Genomic DNA, 20,892 nt, shown 5'->3' with positions numbered 1-20,892 from the left:
TAGTTTTTTAAGTATTTTTCACCATTACACATCGTCACATTATTCTGTGACGTTGTGATTCTTTTATTTGACAATGAGGTTCTTCTTCATGGTCAAGAACGATCGACTAGTTTACTTTAAACGTCATTGATTTTATTTTAATCGAGTGATTGATAAAGCAAAAGAGATCGCTAGCGAATATTTGCAGATAATTAGAAATTTCGAAAATCTGCAGAACGAATATTGAATACCCTGCTTTAATAAATATGTATGTATATTTTTTATAGAAATTGTTACTGGACATTGTTCCATAACTCAAACATCCAGTAGATGAGAGTGAGTTGGTAGAGAAATTCTGACAATTTAGTTACCAAGGGATCAATATATGTATGCGTATTGGGAAAAAGACTCGGAAAAAAATGCAAGTGCGAAATGCTTGGTTCTCCCGAAATTAAATAATAAAACTAATTTTCAAAGAATGTAAATGTTAATGAACTTGTAGTAATTAGAAAAATGCAAATAATAATTTGTTGGTGGCTTAGAGAAATGGAAAGGATTTGCCTTCAACTACGAATGCTAGTATGTATCTGTAGTAGGGGACCATAATACGTTGTTGTTATGAGTTATTTTTAATCATTTTCGTACAAAACATTGGATTATAGTACACACCTAATATTTAACATTTTCAATTATTTTGTTCGATCTTTTGGTCACCTGCCTTTGTCTAGTCAAAATTTTGTTTAATTTACGCACAAAAGGGTAACCTCTTTCTTATTTTCTGATAAATTACTAAGTAACATCGAAAGTTCAAAAATATTTTATTAACATTGATAGCATTGTGGCACTCAAAAATATCTATGCGTCCTAGAAATAGGTCGAGTAACTTCGGAAGAACTTTATTCTGGAAATGGAGTTTTATGGGCGAAATTTTTAAAGATAATATTGTAAGTGAATAAGTAAGAGAAAGAGAGATGTACAAAATGTTAACGTGTAGAAATCCCCCGCGGAAGCTTGATTGAATTGCTAAAGTCGAAAATAAAATCTTATAACACTTGGAATGAGGGTGTCCCACAGTTATAATTGAATGTAATCCATTATTCTGTCTTCCTTCTCAATGAGAAGAAGAACAAAGAAATGCTTATGCTCGGCTAGCATCAATTATCTACCGGAAGGCGGGGCAAGATCTGAGCGATATAGGTACGATAAATTTCCCGCTTAAAAAAATAGACAGTAACATGACTAATAGAATTTGCTCAATATCAAATAAAAACAGCTTAGGAACTCTTTTTCCATTTTTCTTCTAGCTTAAAAAAAATCCACAAATCCTCTTAGTTTTTAGATAACAAAAAAAAAAACTACTTAAACGCATATAATAATTTCAAATCCAAAAATAAAGAAAAACAAGAAGAATAGCAGTTAATTGAAATTTGCAAAATGTGAAAAATTCCGTTTAAAAAATGCCGTCAAAATGTTGCAGTTAATCGGGGCTATATAAAAATGTGGACTTTAACAGACAATTATCTGCCAATGAAGCTGGCATGTGATAATTTTGTTGAAAAATTTAACTAAAATCATCATCATCGAATAATGGGAGGTATCGTATATGTCACAGGAAGTAGTACCCACTGCGAACTTTTAAATAATTACGGTGAAAAATGAAACTAAAATCATGAAAATACGGAATATAAAATGGTATCGTTATAGGGTAAGTGTACCAGTAGTCGGCACTTTTATGATTTTCGCGTTTTTAATCGTTCACCATTCTGAGTAGAACATTTCAATTATTACAAAGTTAATTTATTCAGATTCGAAATTTTGTATAGATTTTGTAATAATAAATAAAGTTTTAATAACCTTTTATTAAATTTCATAAATTTATAGTTTTATTAAAACAATGCTTTTTTGTCAGTAGTCGACACCACTTTCTAATTGTCGGTATGGCATGTTCCAACAGTCGGCATACCAATTTTTTTGTAAGAATAATTAAAAATAATAATAAATTAATTCATTAAAATATAATATTTTTGTTTAGTTAAACTCGACGACATCTTTATTGTACTTTTCTTAAGAACATGGATTGTTGAGGACCTTCACAGACAAAAATTTAATTTTTATTAGAATAAATCATCTTTTCTTAGCGAAATTGTACACAAAGTTAGCTGACAATATATTTGAAGTAAACAAAATATATTTAGTTATAATAGTTTCATTTATTTGGACTTAAAAATAAAATGTGCCGACTACTGGGACATGCCGAACTTAGGGACACTTACCCTACTAAGTCGTTGACCTATGTAAGCAAATTTCTGTCAGTGGAGGAAATACCCATTATGAACTCCAAATACCAAATTTGATACAATTCCCGTAAAAAATGTGACACAAATCAACAAAATGTCGAATTTTGGGGGGAAACAGTTATATTGGGACTATACCTTTTCAAATATGCTTTTTACATACAGAGAACACAATTTGTAATATGAGATGGTGCTTTTTCAACGAATCGACCTAAAAACGCGTTTTCGTTATTAGGTCAAATTTCGCACATAGTGCTTTTAAAAATGTCAGCACTAAACCGCTAGTACAATCGTCAGGCCTTTTTCTAATAGTCTGAATAAGCCACTGACAAAAGGAATACATGAATAAACTACCACACAACCCAAAGGAGAAATGTCTTAAGTGGGGTGAATAATAAAAGAATTGGATTTTATAATATCACTAAGGGGAGAGAATATACTGTATAGAAATAAGAATTTGTATAAATAAAAATGTGATAAAAATAATATAAAAACTAAATAAGAGAACATTTTTATAATTATTGTCGGTCAAATGTTATAAAATTTTTCAAAGTAAGAAAGTCTAAACATTTTCATTAATTTCTGAAAGAAAAAAATAGATGATATCTGCCATCACACCATTAAGAAATAATTTGATCAGATTAGCAGAACTATTTCGAAAATGTGTTACAAGCAGTTGAGAAAAATAAATACGACAACAGGTAGTTCTTGTTAACAGGCCAATTGTTTTTAAAACAAACAGATCACTGGCAAAGTACAAGTATTGTTAATGTCCTCTACAACGATATGGCGTATATTTACATCGATCGGAAGCAATTGATTTAAACATATCGCAATGTCGGAAGTTGGCACGGCATTTAATGCCATTAAAGGTGTCTCTCGACAATATAACGAATTTTGTTTTAAATATAAGAGAAATGTGAAACAGAAAATAATTAAATCTTCTGTAAAATGTTGCTGCAAAGACCTAAAAGACCTGTAAGCATTATTATATCCTTTGACATAACTATGGCGCTGAAAATATTATACAAAATACCTGTAAGATACCATCTAATATTTTTAAACATTTTTAAGGTCCTCATTTTATTTAAAAAAAAAAATCGGTAAAATATGAAGATAGAAATGTCCTTGCGTCTGTCCGTCTGTGGAAATCACTCTAGCTTCCAAACGAATTGAAGTAGATTGATAAAATTTTACTCAAATGTATATTATGTCTGCAGGACTATTGGTATTGAAATGTAGTTCCACTTTTTGGTATAGCCCCCATATAACGGTACTTCCCGATATTCAGTATGTTGATGATTTTAGCGCATTATTCACCGGAATTGTTTCAAATTTGGTATTTGAATTTCGTAATGGATACTACAGCCTAAGACAGAAAAGAAGTGTCAGAGTTATGTGTCCAAAACTGTAAATAAAATAATTAATTTTCAATAAATTATTTTAATTTCAAAAATATACATTTTTGGAATTTGGATTGTTAAATTGAAAATGCAGAAGAATAGTTCTTAAAATATTTAATTTTAATGCTTTCACATCATTCCCCTGAATGTATAGTTGTTAGCTGTAGGTCCAAATATCTCACCACTTCAAGCAATCAGAAAATCGTGGAAAAAGCAACATCCCTTTCGAATTGAATCCAATCTGCATATATACATAAAGTATTCTACATTTTGCAATTTTAGAAAACATAAAATACACGACTTATTACCTAATGTGGTGTCGCTGTTCCTTAACCGTGAAAAAAGTTTATCGCTCCATCGTTTTGTTGAGTATAACAGCTAATTTTCTTTTATTATTAGACAAAAAATATGTCCATATTGCCGTGCAGTAAAATTTTATATCAAAAGAGTGTATACCAATTGTATATCAAGAAATGAAATTAAACCACAAAACTACATTGAATTTTACACTAATAATTATGCCATGAATAAATTTCAAGTAATCTATTTACATAAGTAAAAAAATGTTACTTTTGGAATGAGCAACAGTTTTCCAAATAGTTATTAATACATTTGTTGGTCTATTTTTGCATAATGTCATACCATTTAACAAAGAGAATAAATGAAAAACACGCAATATTTCCTAAAGGCAGCAATGAAAAAAATATTGCTTCCATAAGTATCGATGCTGCAGATGTTTTTACAATGCAATGCATTGAAATTAATTTAAAAATCGCAGAAAAATTGACAAGAAATATATTCTCGCTGCTCTCAACAAAGTAAAACATTCTAAGAGCTCTATTAATCTAGTGAAACTTAGATTACCTTACATATATATTATATAAATGCTTTTCATATGAACTCTCGTGTAATTCATGGGTTGTAGTGTTGAAGATATCACAGCAAAGATGAGCATCTAACACTATGGGGAAAGAAGGCATTTCGTGGTAAAGGAGCTTTTGATATATGTATATGTTAACAAGTCAATAGAAGAATCATAGTAATCGTAGGGAAAGACCCTACTTTAAAAAGTATATACATACTAAATATTAAAAAAACAAAATTGAATTACTCAGTAGAGTTAAATCATTATACCAGCTCTTAGGACACAATTTATTCAATTGTAAATAATACGACTTGACGCACATGCCAAAACAACATATAAAGCTATTGTATGAAGATTTGATATGATCTTCATACAACTATGCAGTTATCCCTTCTCCTTCTTTATGTTACAAATAAATGTACCTATATCAAAGTTTGGCGAAAATAATAAAAATAAACAATGGATCCTTTGAGAAAAATTAGCTACTCATAAAACATACAAATAAAACAATAGTTTTAATGTTTTAATTAACTTTTTAGTTTATCTTTTTTTAAATTCCTTGTTTACGATGGAAATTATGAAATGCAACTTTTTCTTTTTTCAACACATAAACGTTTGAGGTTTCTCCACAGAAACGATTAATAATATACATACAACTAAATAATATAGGAAGGAATTTAACAAAATTGGAGACTGCATGACTGTAAATTTTACCATATTTTTCATTGTTTCATTAAGGCATAAATAAATACTTGTTTTGTATGTTGAAAAGAAGCTCCAAATTATTATTTTTTTATTATGTTTTAATCTATTACGTTGTCTAGAGTTTTTGTGGCATTTGTTAGCTTTCAATGGATCAAGTCTTCTATTTTTTGTGTTTGTTTAACAAATAAAACCAGACATTATTCACGATGTAATAAAACAAAAATGGCTAAGATCGATAAAATTGCCCACTACAAGAGAAAAAAAGGAAATTAGTATATACATTACAAATCATGTAGCTGGGTTGAGATTACCTTAACTTTGGGATACTCATTCATAAATATCGTAATTATTCCAACATATGGCAAGAACCCTCTAGCTCTTCCAACAATATCCTTTTTCGTTAACCATAATTGTCCTGGAGCGTATAAACCTCTATCGTCGACGTTGTTGTTATCACCCTTTGTCAAGATTTTGACCGAACCGTCTTCCCTTGAATCAAAAAAGAAAAATAAAAACTTTAAATTGACCATGATTAACATTTCTACAAAGGTTTACTTACTTCTCATGCAATTTGATTACACGATGTACAATAGGAATGTCTCTTCCCTCTACTTTAAAAACAACAATTTCGCCTACACGAACGGGTTCTTCCTTATAATTGGTAAGGAATAAGAGATCACCTCTGTGGAAAGCTGGTTCCATACTACCACTCAATACTACAACAATTGGACTCTCACTACCGGTCACCACCATCAAACCCTTCCAGATCATCAGGGCGGAGGACACAATCATTGCAAAGCTTAGAAATTGGTACAAGGACTAAAGAGCACAACAAAACAAACACATTAACCACAAAATCATTCATCGTTTCAGGACCAAAAGACACGTATAACAAACAACTAGCCAAGTTAAAGCTATTTCCAATCAAAAACACGCACACACACTTGACTATTGAAATGCATGATATGCTTGGTTGGCTAGTTGTGGCTATTGTTGTTGCTTTTTCAATGTGTCTCGTACATATCCATACCTGGCGCTTGTTCATACGCTTGAAATCCTGTATCATTTCATCAATTTGTAATGTTTCGGCTAGACCCATATTGTATTTGTTTTATATTAAACCAATGCTACAACAAAAATTAACTTTCTGAAATTAACTTTACAAATTTGCAAAAAAATGTCTGTGACTTCTATAAAAAGCCGCTTGTTTTTATACCACGTCAACTGAGAACAAGCCGTCGAACAAAGCTCTGACGCCGTCTTTTACCGATGCCGATAATGAACCGCTTTCGGCGTTACCTCACAAAGACTATTGCCGTGTTCCCGTACTCATTATTTTTATTTTTTTAAGCAGCGACATAAAGGTGGAGGCACATAAGTAACTTCAAATTTTCGTATGGCATATTTTATGACACATCCTGGCGTCGTTTTTCTTTTTAATTTGTCATTACTACTACTGCCACATATGTACCTCACCTTAAATCTAGAAATAACTTCTTTTGGGAATTTAAAAAAAAAAATATTGTTTTTACTAATATTTGGAGCCCAATATTTCGGGAACTATGGACCCACCACCCGAAAATATGTTATTGTTTTATTCTTTATTTCAATTAACGGTTTAGAAAGCTAAGTAAAATGAGTTATTTTGCAAGATCGGAACCCTATATCTCGGGAAGTATTGATTCCCTCTGCGTTTAGGATAACAACACCTGCCTACGGTAAAAATTCCGGAATTTTCTGTCAGTACACTACTGACACTACATATGTAAACCCCTTATCATCTGATAGCAGCTTTAACAAACAATCACAGTTGTGGTGCTTACTTCAATTCACGTGTTCGATCAATTCTAATTGCTGAACAAAACAAACGCTCTCAAACGCACATGTTTGATTGCGAGTGAAACAATTCAAACTGATTATACAATTCCATGCAATACGAAAATTACATTTTCTTGCAAATCAAACAACTGCATTAACAAGAATCATGTAAGAGGTCGAGTATGAATAAATTATTTATACTCCTTGCAACTCTTGTACTGAGCACTGTAAAAGTACTCAGACGTACCTATTTTTTTGACGTAAATTCTAATATCCAGTTCACATCGTATATAATTCGATCTCTCTTAGTTCTTCGAACTTTCATTTTGTAACATCTACTTAATTCTGCGCACTAAATTTACTGAGAAATCAACGATTTTTGAACAATCTTTGATCAACTGGTGAAAAAATGAACAGATCAAAACAGGCAGCGGCAAACATACAAATCTGAAGTTACAAGTACATAAAGAACTTTTTAATGAGTTAAGTCACAGGCGTAAAAGACGAGTTTTAGGCTTACTTATTTCCCTACACTACACCATACACTCCTTTGTTCTTAAGAAAATAAAACAGCTAGCCTTAAGCCTAAACTCAGTGGTCTTCTCATTGTAAACGCAGGTTACAGGTAGTCGCATCGACACAGCTGCTGGGACAATGAACTGTCAAACTGATTTTGGAATTGAAAATGTTGAATGAAAAATTATTCTATGCATAGGGAAACATATACAAAACTACTTAGTTTTGAAGAAACATTTAAAAAAAATTGGCATATCAATGTTACAATGTGTTGATGCATCTACCTATATTATCCCACCATGGACATGACACAAACCATGGCTCAATAACAAAGAAACTATAAAAATGCAACTCTGTACTGTCAAATATAGTGTCAAATAAGCTTTTGAATATGCAACAGATGGTTCTTGTTTATTTTTCATTTTTCTCAAAATCCAAATTCTTACACTGGAGAAAACTGCGAAATAATAATGGGATTGTGGGGTTAATTCACAAGATAGTAGGACAAAAGGGTTTTAATCGAAAATTGTAAAATGTGTTTCCATTAAGGTCGAAAATATGCATTTATTTTGCATCCGAATTTAAAATAACAATTTCAAATTATTGTATTTTTACAACCGATTGTTTCAACATGCTAAAAAACAACAAAATATGATCTTTCGTACAACCCATTGTAGCAGAATAGACGCATCGACACAGCTGCTAAAACAATGAGTTGTCAATCCAATTTTGGAATGGAACTTTTTGAATGAAAAAGTATTCAATCATTGATTTTGAAAATATTCTGTTTTTATTTTTCAAAACAATAAGTACATATACCAAATACAAAATTGACAGAAGTCGGGCACACTTAGAAAAAAATTATAATCAGCCTTACCTTTTTATTGAACCATGGTACAACCGAAACACAACCTCGTGCAACCAAACGATACAATCTTGAATACAACTTCTCATAGTTGTACAACCAGTTGTAACGTGTGTGACTTGCATTAAGTAAGAGGAAGCATTATTGTTCAGGCACTGTGAACTATTAACTTTTTAACCGGGCCAATGTGATTCTGTGATTCTGGAGGAGGCTTATCGAATCCTGCGACAATTATGGGTGACCACAAACTTTTAGACACAACGCAGATTGTTAATGGTATAGCAGTGTTGCTTTCGTTCTTTGTTGGTTATAAATATGCATTAAAAAGACAAGAACAAGCTGAAAACACGCCAAAGAAAACGGATGAAGTTAAAGGAGCCGTGGGTGGAAGTACAAGTATAGCTGCTAATGAACCGGTACTTAACTTAGAAAACATTTCAAATAAATATATTGACATCGGTTTCCTTTTTATTACAGCTTTTTGCTAGTTTTAGCCATAACTATAAAATGGTATTGCTAGTTCGTAACGACTTGAAAATGGGCAAAGGTAAAATTGCAGCCCAGTGTGGCCATGGTGCCGTTGGAGCCTACCAGAAAGCTGTACATCGCACACCAAGCCTTGTTAGAGCCTGGGAGAATACCGGCTGTGCTAAAGTTGCCCTAAAAGTGGAAAGCGAAGCTGAAATGATGTGCCTGAAAAAGGCAGCAGAGGCCAGGGGTCTTAATACCTGTTTGATTCGCGATGCCGGCCGCACACAAATCGAACCTAATTCTAAGACTGTTCTGGCCATTGGACCAGCCGCCGTGGAGGCTATTGATCAAGTTACTGGTCACTTGAAATTACTTTGAATCTATTTGAGTACTTAGGTTAAAAAGATTAAGAATTTAAGCAATTTTCTAAGACGAAGAATTAAACTGAAAAAGTCGTAATGTTTTCTTTTTAAAACGGGACTTTTAAATGAAGTGTCGGATAGAATACATGCTGAAAGTTTAATGAATACAATTTCGTTATTAATATCTCAGATTGTACAAAAATTGCTAGTCTCTTATACACCCATTTAAGTGGATTCTCAATAAGCGTTTACATAATCGGCCGGAGATTTACATTACAACCAATTTTTTAAAAAATATTTTTATTTTCAAAAAATTAAGGACAAATTGGATTGCAATGTGTATAGTAAAATCACTTTAAATATTTAAATTAAAATCTTAACCAATCATCATCGTTATTATCATCCTGTGATGGTGGATCTTCTGAGGGTTGTTCCTGTTGTTGATGATCATCCAAAGCAGAAACATTGCCGTACGACGACAGCTGTTGAATTTGCTGTTGTATACCCATCATAGTATGTGCACCGCTGGCATTTTCTGCTCCTGCTATATCCTGTTCCATTTGATGAGAAAACCCGCCTTCTTTTTTGGGACGTGCATTGTCGTCGTCATCATCACTCTCTGAGATGGCTAAATCATTGTTAATATTCATATGATCTTGATTCATTGGAGCTGCACTTTCTTGATGGGCATCTTCGTCTTGTGGCAAAAATTGTGATACATTAGATGTTTGATAAGATGAATCTGTCATAGCAGCTGCATTAGTGTTTCCACCACCTAAGCGATTATGCATTGTTAGAAAATCAGATGGATCATAGTTTGGATCCAAATCCATTGATTCTTCTGAAATTGTATAAAAAAGTGATTGCACTGATAAAAATAATATGTTTTAATTTGGTTACCTCCAATCAATTGGGGTGCTTCCATTTTCATTTCAGATTTAAGATTATCAGAATGAAGGACTTCAGAACCTTCACCCTCACTTCCCCCCGCATTTGACATAGAATGCATACGTTCACCTTGATCCAAAATATTCGCAGCACTATTCTCATCTTCTGAGACCTCTTGGAACTCATCATCTTCATCTTCGGTGGAACACTGTTGATCTGGAGAAACAAGAAAAAAATATTCAATATTTTTTATTGAAAACTTTTTTATATCTTTTATTAGAATAGAACAAAAAAGGACAATAATTCGTACACTCAAATAAACAAGGATGTATAATTTGCTTACTTCGACATTCATACGTATATACAAACTAAAGGAAAATTGATATTTAAGTTTGCAAATACACTTAGAAAACATTATGGATATTATTGATTAGTTAAAATCTGAAGATCTTTTTAAAGCAGGATTATAATTTCCGTAGTGTCGCGGACAGAATACCAACTGCATATATTCTGTAGATGGATAATTTTTGATATATTTGACAGCGTTACCTAAAATTCGACGTAGCGTACACAAGTATTCAACTTTCCCACTATGGTAAAATGTTTGGTACGTCCGTATTACCCAAATACGCCAGGTCCATATCCTAAAATCTGCCAGCTAATAAAGTTGTAAAAATTGATACAGTTTAAATTATCTCAATGTTAAAAGTGTTTAACTTTGAAATTATATACTTCCGACGTATTTGGGTAACGCTCATATAAATACATGTGTTTCACTTGTGTGGTGAAAAACGTCGACCGTGTACGTAGAATTTTAGGTAACACTGTTAAATGTAGCAGCAATTTTTTTGTCATTTTTCTTTATTTTGTATGGGTTCGAACAATTTGATCATGAATTTTTATATTTAATTTAAAATATCTATCTTATGATATATAAATATTTTTTCTCAAAACATTGACAACATCTAAATTTAAAACTTCTGTGGCAAAAATAAAACATTCTTTATGGTTTCAATTCGCGTCACCTACTACTATAAAAACCAATTGTAAGATAAATAGATCGGCATAACATTATGAATCCTAGAATAGGAAAAATTAAGATTTTATTTCTTTTTAATAGACACGTGCGTATGTTAAAACGAAGAATTATTCCATCCTAACAACGCTAAAATGTCAGAAAGTTTTATTTAATAATTTTACATTTATTAATTTTAAAATTGCAGTTTAAATTGTAAAAAGGTTTGCCATTACCGATTTGTTTGCATTACCTCTTCAATTCTGACACGATTCTACAAGATCTTTAGGTTATAAATCTAAAGTTGTTGTAATTGTTTAATGTACCTATAGATGATGGGAAGTCATCTTTAAGGAGATGTATCTATATTATATTTATGGATAATTGTGGGATTCAATAATATATAATCTTTTGAAAAAAAAAAACAGGAACAGATGGTGTAAAGATTTAAAAGCAATAACCATAAAAAATACAGGCTGACAAATTATAGGAAACACAATAAAGGAGAAAGAAATAAACGGAGCATTATAAAACATGTGTGGCAAATTTGTGCAAAATGCATTGGTTAGTGCACTAACTACATTCGTTTTATTTTTGCAATTATTATTAGAATTTAGATATCCAATAGAAAACTTGTGTTAGTAGGAAAAGTGTTTGTGGTATTCTAAAGAAACATGTTAATCTACTTTTAATTGTTTTTTTTTTATTGGTAATAGTTGATAGAAAGCAGTATTAGTCTTACCTTCTTCCGTAAAAGAGGAATTATGTGGGTTACTTAAATTTGAGGTTAAGCTGTCCTTACGGGGACGACCGCGACCACGTTTAACAGCATTCGCATTAAATTTAACTAAAAGTATAAAATTTGTAACACAATAGTTTCCATAGATTGTTTTAATTTTTGTTGGTTTATCATCGTTAATTTTTTGTGGGTTTGGATTTTGTTTTCAAGAAACAAATTGAAAAAGGCATTACTTTTACGTTTTTGTTATTAAACCAAATATAATACTAAACCAAAAAAAAAAACACAAACTTTAAACATCAAAAAATTAATATTACTATTTATAGAAGAATTTAACAGAAAAGGCTATTAACGATGATACATTTAGACTAGAGAAAAACGATAACAATTGCGTTTACAACAATTATATAGATTTCTGCCTGTGGTTCATTATATTATTAATATTTAAACTCTTCGTGTTTCAAATCTGTATCGGAAGAAATCCTATTATACTTCACTATTGGGATTCAAAAACTAAATAATTCGTTCACCCACTTTAGGTCACTGTTACTAAATTGAATCAATATTAAATTGATGAAATTTATAGCTATCATTGTCCCATATTGTATTGTACTGGCACTCAGATCCAAAGACAGGTCCATAATGGTAGATTTTATATTATATATATTAAATTGTGGTAATATTATGTATGCTATTCTATTGTTTGGCTTTTAAAGAATAACACGAGAATGCAATGTTCCACGTTGCTTTAAAATCAAGCCATCTATTTATATTAGATTTAGATTATTTCTAATAAATGCTAGGCATTTGAGCTTTGATATACTGGTTCTTGTAAAAAAATCACTTAACATGAGTAGGAATAAAAGCTCTTATTACAAGTATTGTTGTAAAATATTGCTCTGAAGGAAAATCTAAATAATATTTAAATTAATGTTAGTAGTTTATTAATTATTGGAAGATATATTGTACTCCGAAAAAAGATGTAAGAAAATGTACAGATATATAAATCAATTGCAATTAAAATTTAGGATACTACACGCTCTCTATAGTTAGACAAAAATGAAGAAATTTAAAATTGATTAGTAAAGTATGCAAGATATTGTCGTATAGTTTAAAATACCGCAGCCCATTAAAGAATGTCATGTCTGTTAAATTAGTAAACCAAATAAGCTTGAAGACATATTTTGTAAAATATTGGTTTTACTGTAATATCTTTAATAAGATTTGGAAATATGTGAATTAGGAATTGACACTTTAACACTCTCAGACCACTCACAATATTTGTTTTTAGAAAATTAATATTAATATTAGAATTTTATTCGTCTTACCTTCCTCATTTACGTCACGAAGTTTTCGCGGACGGCCTCGACCACGTTTAATATCGATAGGAGGTTGCATATCTTGATTTTGCACATTTGAGCCTGTGTTGAGAGATATTAAACCACCAATACCACGTTGTAATGTTGCATTTGACGAAGAAGATGGCCTTTCATTGCCTTCCACATCAATAAATTCATTTTCTGGTGTACTTGAACGACTTGTACGCGTATAATCATATTCTTGATCTTCTACACCACCCCATGTATCATCGAGATCTGCATCGACACGCGCACGTTCCTGAACCTTAGCAATATTTTGCTCCAATTGAAGACATTGTTCAGAACACTATAGATAAGAATGAACACAAGAAGTCAATTAAAAATAAACAACATTTAAGAAATGTACTCGCCTCTTCCAACTGCGTGCGAGCAAATTCTAAAATATGCTTTGCATTTTGGGTAAATCTTGATTCACTGCCATTGTATTGTTCACAATTTACAGCTATTAATTCGATATCCGCCAAGAAATCTGCTCGTGAGTGGTACTGATGAGCTGTAAAATTTATTAAATGGCAATTACAAATTTAAAATCAAATAATTCATTTACCTTCAATATTTTTTCCAATGGTTTCCAAATCCATGGGTCTCTTAATAATAGTGTAATAATCTTTAACTTGTTTTTTATTTACAGGCTTAAGGAAAGGCCAACTTTCTTGCATAGTCTTAATTTTTGTGTGCAGTTTTTCCAATATAAACGATAAAGCCACTTGGTCATCGTCATCCAGTAGGGGATTAATTGCCTTTTCCAACCTTGCAAGTTTTTCTTCTTTTTCAGCCATTAGATCGCAACAGTTTTTATACATGCGTTGCGCAGCCGAAGTAAATGAACTATTCAGACCATTGTATAGTGTTGAATTTTCAACAATTTGTTTTAAATCAGCCAAAAAGGTTTCACGTTTATGGTATCTTTTTTGGCGTATATTATCACGCATTGTTTGCAGGTCCATAGGTTTGGTAACTATGCGATAATAATCGGGAACCACCTAAAAAGAATTACATTAAAAACAATCTACGCAAATTTTGACTCAATACCTTAGCATTAACTGGAAACATAAAAGGTGTGACATCGGGCATTGCTCTTAAAATATTTAATATTTCCTCCAAAATGGAAGATAATACCACAACGGGGTCTGTACGTCGACGGTTGGCAGTTTTGTTATGGCGTTGCAAATAATCGCAATGTATATCGCTAGCTTTACGTTTCTTTTTACCCATCATATCTTTGGGCACCTTAAGTAGAAGACCCTTTTTGTTGCGGCCCATTAAACTTTCGTCATGTCGCTTCAACACTTTACTGCTCAGAGTAACCTTGGTGCCATCGACATTTACCAAATCATCGTCATCACAATTTATTTCACGACTCTCTGGTTCTTCCTCAGGTTCATCCATTACGGAAGAGTTCATAGATGAATTGGTTGGACCTTGCGTTCCAGTATAAAGGGGACATGCCTTGTTTGTACGCATGTGACCAACCTGCCCGCAGGCGCCACATTTCAATTTCAAATCTGGTTTAAGCTTAAATTTCTTCCTTGATGGGCTTACTTCCTTATGACTATTATCTCTCTCTTTGTGCGAAGAACTTTGAGAAGTTTTTGGGTCGCCCAAAGAGGTAGGCATACCACCAGGTTGTAATTTTTGATTTTGTGCCAACTGAGCTAGGCGCTCCTTTTCTTGATTGCGCTTTATACGTCTCAACTGCTCTTGAATTCTTCTCTTTTCTCGTTTCATTTCTTCCTTTTGTTGTTCATCGAGTGTGGCAAATTGTTTGATAAACTGTTCATCTTTGGTGGTCCTAATCTTGACGTATGCATCTATAACTGGTTGACGGCGTACAGTTTCAACACGAGTATATTCTTTGCCTTCTTGATCCTTAAATGTTCGTGTAATCTTTAATATGCGACCTAAATTCGGCTGCGGCTGATGTTGATTTTCTCCGGATCCTTCTTTGTTTTTGTCATTCTTTTGTTTATTACCCTCTTCATCTTCCATCATTTTCTTCAGCAATTCCTGTCTTTCTTGTTCTTCACGTTCCAGTGTTAATTGGGTCGAAGTTTTCTTATTGGATAACATATTTTCCAAATTTTTACCCAATTCCTCCAAATCGGATTCTTCTGAAGCCGACGACTCATCTTCATCTGTTGAAAGTACTTCCGAACTGGCAAGTACCCGATTTTGTAAATCGAATATACGTTGGCATTCTTCTTTATAACGTTCCTGATGTTCGGCTATTGAAAAACGATTGCCTCTGGAAAATTTATCCATGCCCTGTTCACCAGCTTTAGCCTTTTCTGTGGATAGGGTACGTACAACATCAATAACCTCCCAACGAGATAGTTTCTTAATTTCTTCTTCGGGTACTTTAAATTTTCGTAACAACTCCTTGGCCCTTTGCAATGGTAAACGACGTAAATCGGCATCAGTACCTGTTACAGTACGTTTTGGTTGCGACTCTTGTTCTTCTTTCGTTTGCTGCAAGTATCCGGAATATAACTTTATTGTTCTTAACTATGTATGTTGTTGAAATATTTACCGTTGGTTTGTTAGGAACTCGTACATACGAAAATCCTTCACCACATCCCGTGGGATCAGCAGGGCCTGTTAATTGCAACAAACATTTTCCACGCATTGCTTGTATGTAGGCTCTTTTAAAACAAAAAAATTGTTTAGCTTTGTGAATATTGAATTTATTAAGCTAAAAAAAAATTTACCTTGTAGTGTTCCAGGGAGCAACTTTAACTTCGTCGTCCAATTTCAACTGAGATTCCTCATCATCGTCCTCTTGGGGTGCAAATATAGATTTCTCACCATAACCGGCATCCTTAAGAAAATGGAAACATGGATTGGTTAAATGGTTCCTATTTCCGTGAAAGTTCTTACCTTTAATCGTTGTTCAGCAGCAATCATACTAAAGTAAGCACAGCATTGCTCTGGCGAAACCATAGATCGAATTTCCTCCTCGGATGGCAGTCGAAATTCTGGTTTGATGACCCACCAATTTGAATCCATACCAGTACGCTTGAAATCTGCACATTGTTTCAGTCTTTTACGTATACTACTTTCTGAATGGGCGGGGAAGGCACGTTTTATATCATCCATACGTATACGACGGGGATTATCTTTACTTTTCCAAAAGAGACGATAAACAAAGACTTGCAAAAAGTCACGTGTAAAATTGTTAACTCGTTTCGAGTTAGGTCCTGGTACCTCATATAAGGGACACTCTTGCCCAACTGTGAAAATTGCATTGAATTCACGCAAGTAATAATTATTACGAGTACGTATGACTAAAAAGTCTGTTTGATTTACATTGTGTGGGTAAATTGGAGCGCGATACATATTATTTTCCAATGCTTGAATACACTGCCCAGGGTGTAAAATGCCAAGAAAGGGGCTGGTATGGGCAATTGCTGTTTCACCATATTTAAAGTCCTGTGGACCATTATCCTTGGTGGCCTTACGCTTGTAATAGTTCTTGATTTTTGAACACATACCAACTTGGTTCATTAATGGAGGATGTTCTTCACAAAATTCAGCCAAAATTATATCACCGTCTTTGCCGCTTAAATCTTCCGGATTTCGCATAAAGAAGACATCACCACCACCGGAAGCAATACGTTCTGCATCACGTTGCTTAGCTTTTTTAACGATGTGCTTAAGCAATGGTAATACCGGATGAGGGACAGGCTGGGAGAGAGGACCATAAGAGTATTTCTTTAAAGGAGGCCTGTGGAATGATCTCAATTTCATTGGACCCATATGGGTGGGAATAAATGGAGATCTCAATTCTACCACTGGCGTCGAATGTTGTATTATACTACCACCACCAACTTTAAGTCGCAATGTCGGTTCAGTCTTAGGCATGTAATAACTGTCATTGGAAATATTAAATGGATCTCTGTCGGGACTTTTTGGCGGTGGAGGTGGAGTATCTTCGGCCAGAACGTTAATAACACCAGCTTTTCCCAGAAGAATTTTCGATTTCTTAACATGAGGATGGGGAATTTTGATTTTCGGCGGTGGTCCGGTATTTTTATTGATTTTCGATGGATCAATATCGTCTGGAATACCCAAGATAATATTTTCATCATTTGGATCCAATGTCAACACTTTAGGTTTTGGAATCTTAGGCATTTCTTCAGCATCCCAAATGATTTCATCTTCCCATTTACTGTAAATTAGCTCCTCATTTTCAACAGGAAATATGCTATACCACGTATCATCAACTGCTTCTGCCGGCTTTGCTGGTAAACTAGAAACAATTGCAAATTTAAAAGTAATCCTTAGGGAAAAATTGATTAAACAAAACTTACTTTTGGTTTGCTTTTTGTTTGTTTGTTGAGCTCCCGCTTCCACCAGGAATTTTACTTGTTGGCCCTCCTGTCACAGGCAGTGCTTTACCAGCCGGCGTAAATGCCCTAGATCCACTGGATGGCAACCAACCAGCTGCATTTGTTTTTGAGTTTAGTTTTTGTAAAACTTTTGCCTTTATTTCATTCCCATCCCACACAACTTCATCTTCCCAATGCAACTGAGAAACCATAAGAAACGCGTCATCGGCTATGGCGGCTTCGTCATCTTCATCAGCCGGCTCTTCTTTTTTTGCCTGTGTTTGTGGCTTAGAATGTTTCATCTCTTGTTTATTTTTAAATCCGTAGTTAAAGCCCTCGCCCGAATCGGGCACATCTAACATATCGTACCATATTTGTGCTGGGCCATATCGCCAGTCTGCAATTTTTGGTTTGTTCTCGGTATTATCGCCATTTTCAGGTTCTTGTTTAACATCCTCATCATTAAATATGCTTAAAAGTTTGTCTTCATCATCGGACAAACATTGTGCAGGCATGGGATCGGGACCATGATGTATACCAAACCCCTTTTTGCGTGGCTCTTCAGAATCACTTGTAGAATCTGATCCTGGATTATGATTTTTTTGATCTCGTGATTGTTTGCGTTTTCGTCTTCGCTTTTTTACATGCCGCCAAATTTGTGGCAGACTTGAGGGTTTTCCGGGCCCAAATAAACGAGAAAATCTTAAGATTTTTCCAGGTCTAAAATCAGGAAATAATTCACGTACATCAACATTAGCATATTTTGAGGGCAACATATCGGCCAACGGAGTGTCCAATTTTCGCTCTGCCGCTAAATATGAAAATAAAAATATTGATTAAATTCTATAATGATCTTTAACGCATGTTTCAATTTGTTTACATTTCTCAGGCTTGACATCCGTATCCATTCCACTGTCGGAACCACTTTGTTTACTTTGTGTTTCCTGGGCTGTATTTGACTGTGTGCGTACAGGTGTGCTAGGTGGTGGCATCAACTCTTTGTCATCTTTGATAGAAGAACAAACTTTTGAAGCAGGAATTGCATCCTCCAAATCTTCTAAAATATTTGAGGAGTCTGTTTTATTCTCGGTCTCCGTTATTTGAACGTCCGACGGTGGTGTCTTTGGGCAATCCTCAGATAACTCGTTTATATCAGAATAATCTACGGCATTTGTGTCTTTTATAATTTCACCATTTTCGTCTTCTTGTTTTTCTTTGTTATCCAACAGCCCTGATTTAAGAGCATCAAAATCGCTCATTGGCTTCTTTTCCTCCTCGTCTTCATCATCGGCATCTTCTGCTTCAATTACTTCACTTAGCATCGAATTTAAACCCAACCTTAACGAATGAAAAAATTAATAAATAATTCGATTCCATATATGTGCAGTGTCTCACTTCGACAATGAACCCAGATGTTCCTTGAATTCCGAATCAAAAGCTCCGGCTCCATCTTCATCTACTAGTTTGCCTTCAGAGTCAATGTTGCCAAATAGTATACCTGTCAAATCTATTCCAAATCCTCCTCCGTCATGATTACTACCTCCGTGATTAGAACCATTTCCAATTGATCCATCATCGTCGCTGTCAGTATCCATGTTCGTTCTTCACTTCTAATTGCTTCAAATAACTCCAATCTTTAAAGTAGGGTTTCTATTGTACAAATATGTGGCTAATGATTGCAGGAATCCTATTTGATTAAATATACATTTATTTTTTATTTTTGTTAGCCGCTATTAACGCGTTTTGTCAATTTTCCCAACAAAATTAGAGGTGAGAAACAATCGATGTCAATATCGATTCTTTTACTTTTAAAAAGGCATATCGATTGATAGTTTTTGCGCCGATATTATCGGACGAAATGGCTGTACTCTGCTTATGCTAGGTTCTCATAACGTTTTTTATTCATAGTAAAATAATTCCTATTTTTTTTTTTATTAAATTTTGTTTGTTGACTTTAATGGGAATTTGAATGAAATCATATGAAATTCGTATTAATAATTGGTTTTCTTTAAAGAGCTATTTGAACATGACATTTTATATATTTTTGTGTGTTTTCTGCTTTTTATTTTTGCTGGATAGAGACTTGTCAATCTATTCCGCAAGATTGAATCTAATGGTCTGTTCCAGAACTGCAAGAATGAAAAAGATTTTACTACCATAACCGATTTTCCCTTTATGATATCGGAGAAAATTGCAAAACTAGTAGATTCTAGCAGGTTCTGGAACAGACCATAAAATAGTAGGGCACCAAAATTCAATTCTTGTTTCGCGGGTTTTCCCCAATGGAAGAATTTTGTTAAAAAATGAAAAATAAACCAAGCCAACTGTTGCATAGTTAAAAATCTATTTGACACTACAAGATTCCAGCACAGAGTTGCATGTTTCTAGTTTCTGAAGTTGAGCAACCTTTCTTACTGAGCCATGGATAGACCATTAACCATAACAGTTGAATATTTATACAAGCTATGTCGAATTTTTAGTAACGCTGTTATTTTTTATTTATCTGGCTTAACATATGAAATAAATATGTGAATGTGTGTTCTTTTTAATTATTTCCAATGTTTTTCGGTATGTTAAAGGGAAAATCGGTAGTTAACCATATATGAAAATTTTTAAGAAATTATTCACATTTATTTGAAATCAAAAAGCGTATTCCAACGTATGTATGAAAAAAAGAAATTTTGACCCTTTATTAAATTTTATTTATTTATTTATTCAAACTCATTTGTGTAATACAGGGCCTCTAAGACAATAAAATCATATTACATAGCTAGCAAAACCTGAGTATTTAATACTTATAATCATGGTACAATGAAGAGAAGGTAGGTCAACTTTGAAAAAATTACAAGTATAGAGATCTACCTGTTTGGCTTGTAATGTCAGAATTAGTATCAAAACAATAAAAAATCAAATAACTTGTTGCATGTATTTTGAATAAATAATTTAAAACCGCGAAAACTGAATGAAAGGTCAACACTTCTTTTTAAAACCAGGTTCTATATATCTCTAAAGGATTATTTCGCTACAAAAACTCTAGATTTTATCGATGCATACGATGAAATAAACATTTTGAAAACATCCGAATTTGAATGTTTTCTGAACAATTTTTTTGTTATTGAAAAGAAAACACATACATATACAAATAAAGATGACATATTAAGCTAAGAAAATAAAAAAATTGAAATCATATGGTATCATAGCCCTACCTTGATATCATTGTACCAAGGTAGGGCTATGGTACAATGATATCCTCAGTTCATAGGGT

General features: G+C 33.2%; 4 protein-coding genes across 4 annotated transcripts in view; 2 read left to right on the top strand and 2 right to left on the bottom strand.

Annotated features, from left to right (window-relative positions):
• LOC101889369 (uncharacterized) overlaps window positions 1-20,892 on the top strand; it is a 75,585-nt gene that overhangs the window by 17,857 nt on the left and 36,836 nt on the right. The window lies entirely within an intron of this gene.
• LOC101887808 (signal peptidase complex catalytic subunit SEC11A) lies at window positions 5,055-6,488 on the bottom strand. The gene is made up of 4 exons (XM_005185965.4): window positions 6,277-6,488; window positions 5,806-6,065; window positions 5,558-5,735; window positions 5,055-5,494 (listed from the first exon to the last, which is right to left on the bottom strand). Exons 1-4 carry the CDS (start codon window positions 6,343-6,345, stop codon window positions 5,444-5,446), a joined length of 558 nt encoding a protein of 185 aa, XP_005186022.1. The 5' UTR covers window positions 6,346-6,488; the 3' UTR covers window positions 5,055-5,443.
• On the top strand, window positions 8,554-9,391 carry LOC101887970 (probable peptidyl-tRNA hydrolase 2). The gene is made up of 2 exons (XM_005185966.4): window positions 8,554-8,861; window positions 8,923-9,391. Exons 1-2 carry the CDS (start codon window positions 8,679-8,681, stop codon window positions 9,292-9,294), a joined length of 555 nt encoding a protein of 184 aa, XP_005186023.1. The 5' UTR covers window positions 8,554-8,678; the 3' UTR covers window positions 9,295-9,391.
• On the bottom strand, window positions 9,530-19,398 carry LOC101888141 (transcription initiation factor TFIID subunit 1). The gene is made up of 13 exons (XM_005185967.4): window positions 19,023-19,398; window positions 18,508-18,965; window positions 17,610-18,438; window positions 16,177-17,548; window positions 16,008-16,117; window positions 15,830-15,941; window positions 14,332-15,768; window positions 13,847-14,282; window positions 13,650-13,792; window positions 13,249-13,585; window positions 11,924-12,028; window positions 10,179-10,382; window positions 9,530-10,119 (listed from the first exon to the last, which is right to left on the bottom strand). Exons 1-13 carry the CDS (start codon window positions 19,220-19,222, stop codon window positions 9,647-9,649), a joined length of 6,216 nt encoding a protein of 2,071 aa, XP_005186024.1. The 5' UTR covers window positions 19,223-19,398; the 3' UTR covers window positions 9,530-9,646.

The sequence above is a fragment of the Musca domestica genome, unplaced genomic scaffold (genome assembly GCF_030504385.1).
Source record: "Musca domestica strain aabys unplaced genomic scaffold, Musca_domestica.polishedcontigs.V.1.1 49, whole genome shotgun sequence".
NCBI classification, from domain to species: Eukaryota; Metazoa; Arthropoda; class Insecta; order Diptera; family Muscidae; genus Musca; species Musca domestica.
The sequence above is the reverse complement of the archived record's forward strand: the minus strand, read 5'-3'. Positions and strand labels throughout refer to the sequence as shown.

Excerpts from the sequence above, each read along its gene's own strand:
- LOC101887970 (XM_005185966.4), top strand. The coding sequence starts at position 8,679 with ATGGGTGACCACAAACTTTTAGACACAACGCAGATTGTTAATGGTATA. Across the intron at positions 8,862-8,922 it reads GTATAGCTGCTAATGAACCG|CTTTTTGCTAGTTTTAGCCA; the intron begins GTACTTAACTTA and ends TTTTTATTACAG.
- LOC101888141 (XM_005185967.4), bottom strand. The coding sequence starts at position 19,222 with ATGGATACTGACAGCGACGATGATGGATCAATTGGAAATGGTTCTAAT. Across the intron at positions 18,439-18,507 it reads GGATGTCAAGCCTGAGAAAT|CGGCAGAGCGAAAATTGGAC; the intron begins GTAAACAAATTG and ends TTTCATATTTAG. Across the intron at positions 16,118-16,176 it reads CTGCTGAACAACGATTAAAG|GATGCCGGTTATGGTGAGAA; the intron begins GTAAGAACTTTC and ends CATTTTCTTAAG.
- LOC101887808 (XM_005185965.4), bottom strand. The coding sequence starts at position 6,345 with ATGGGTCTAGCCGAAACATTACAAATTGATGAAATGATACAGGATTTC. Across the intron at positions 5,736-5,805 it reads GTAATCAAATTGCATGAGAA|GGAAGACGGTTCGGTCAAAA; the intron begins GTAAGTAAACCT and ends TTTTGATTCAAG. Across the intron at positions 5,495-5,557 it reads ATGAGTATCCCAAAGTTAAG|TGGGCAATTTTATCGATCTT; the intron begins GTAATCTCAACC and ends TTTCTCTTGTAG.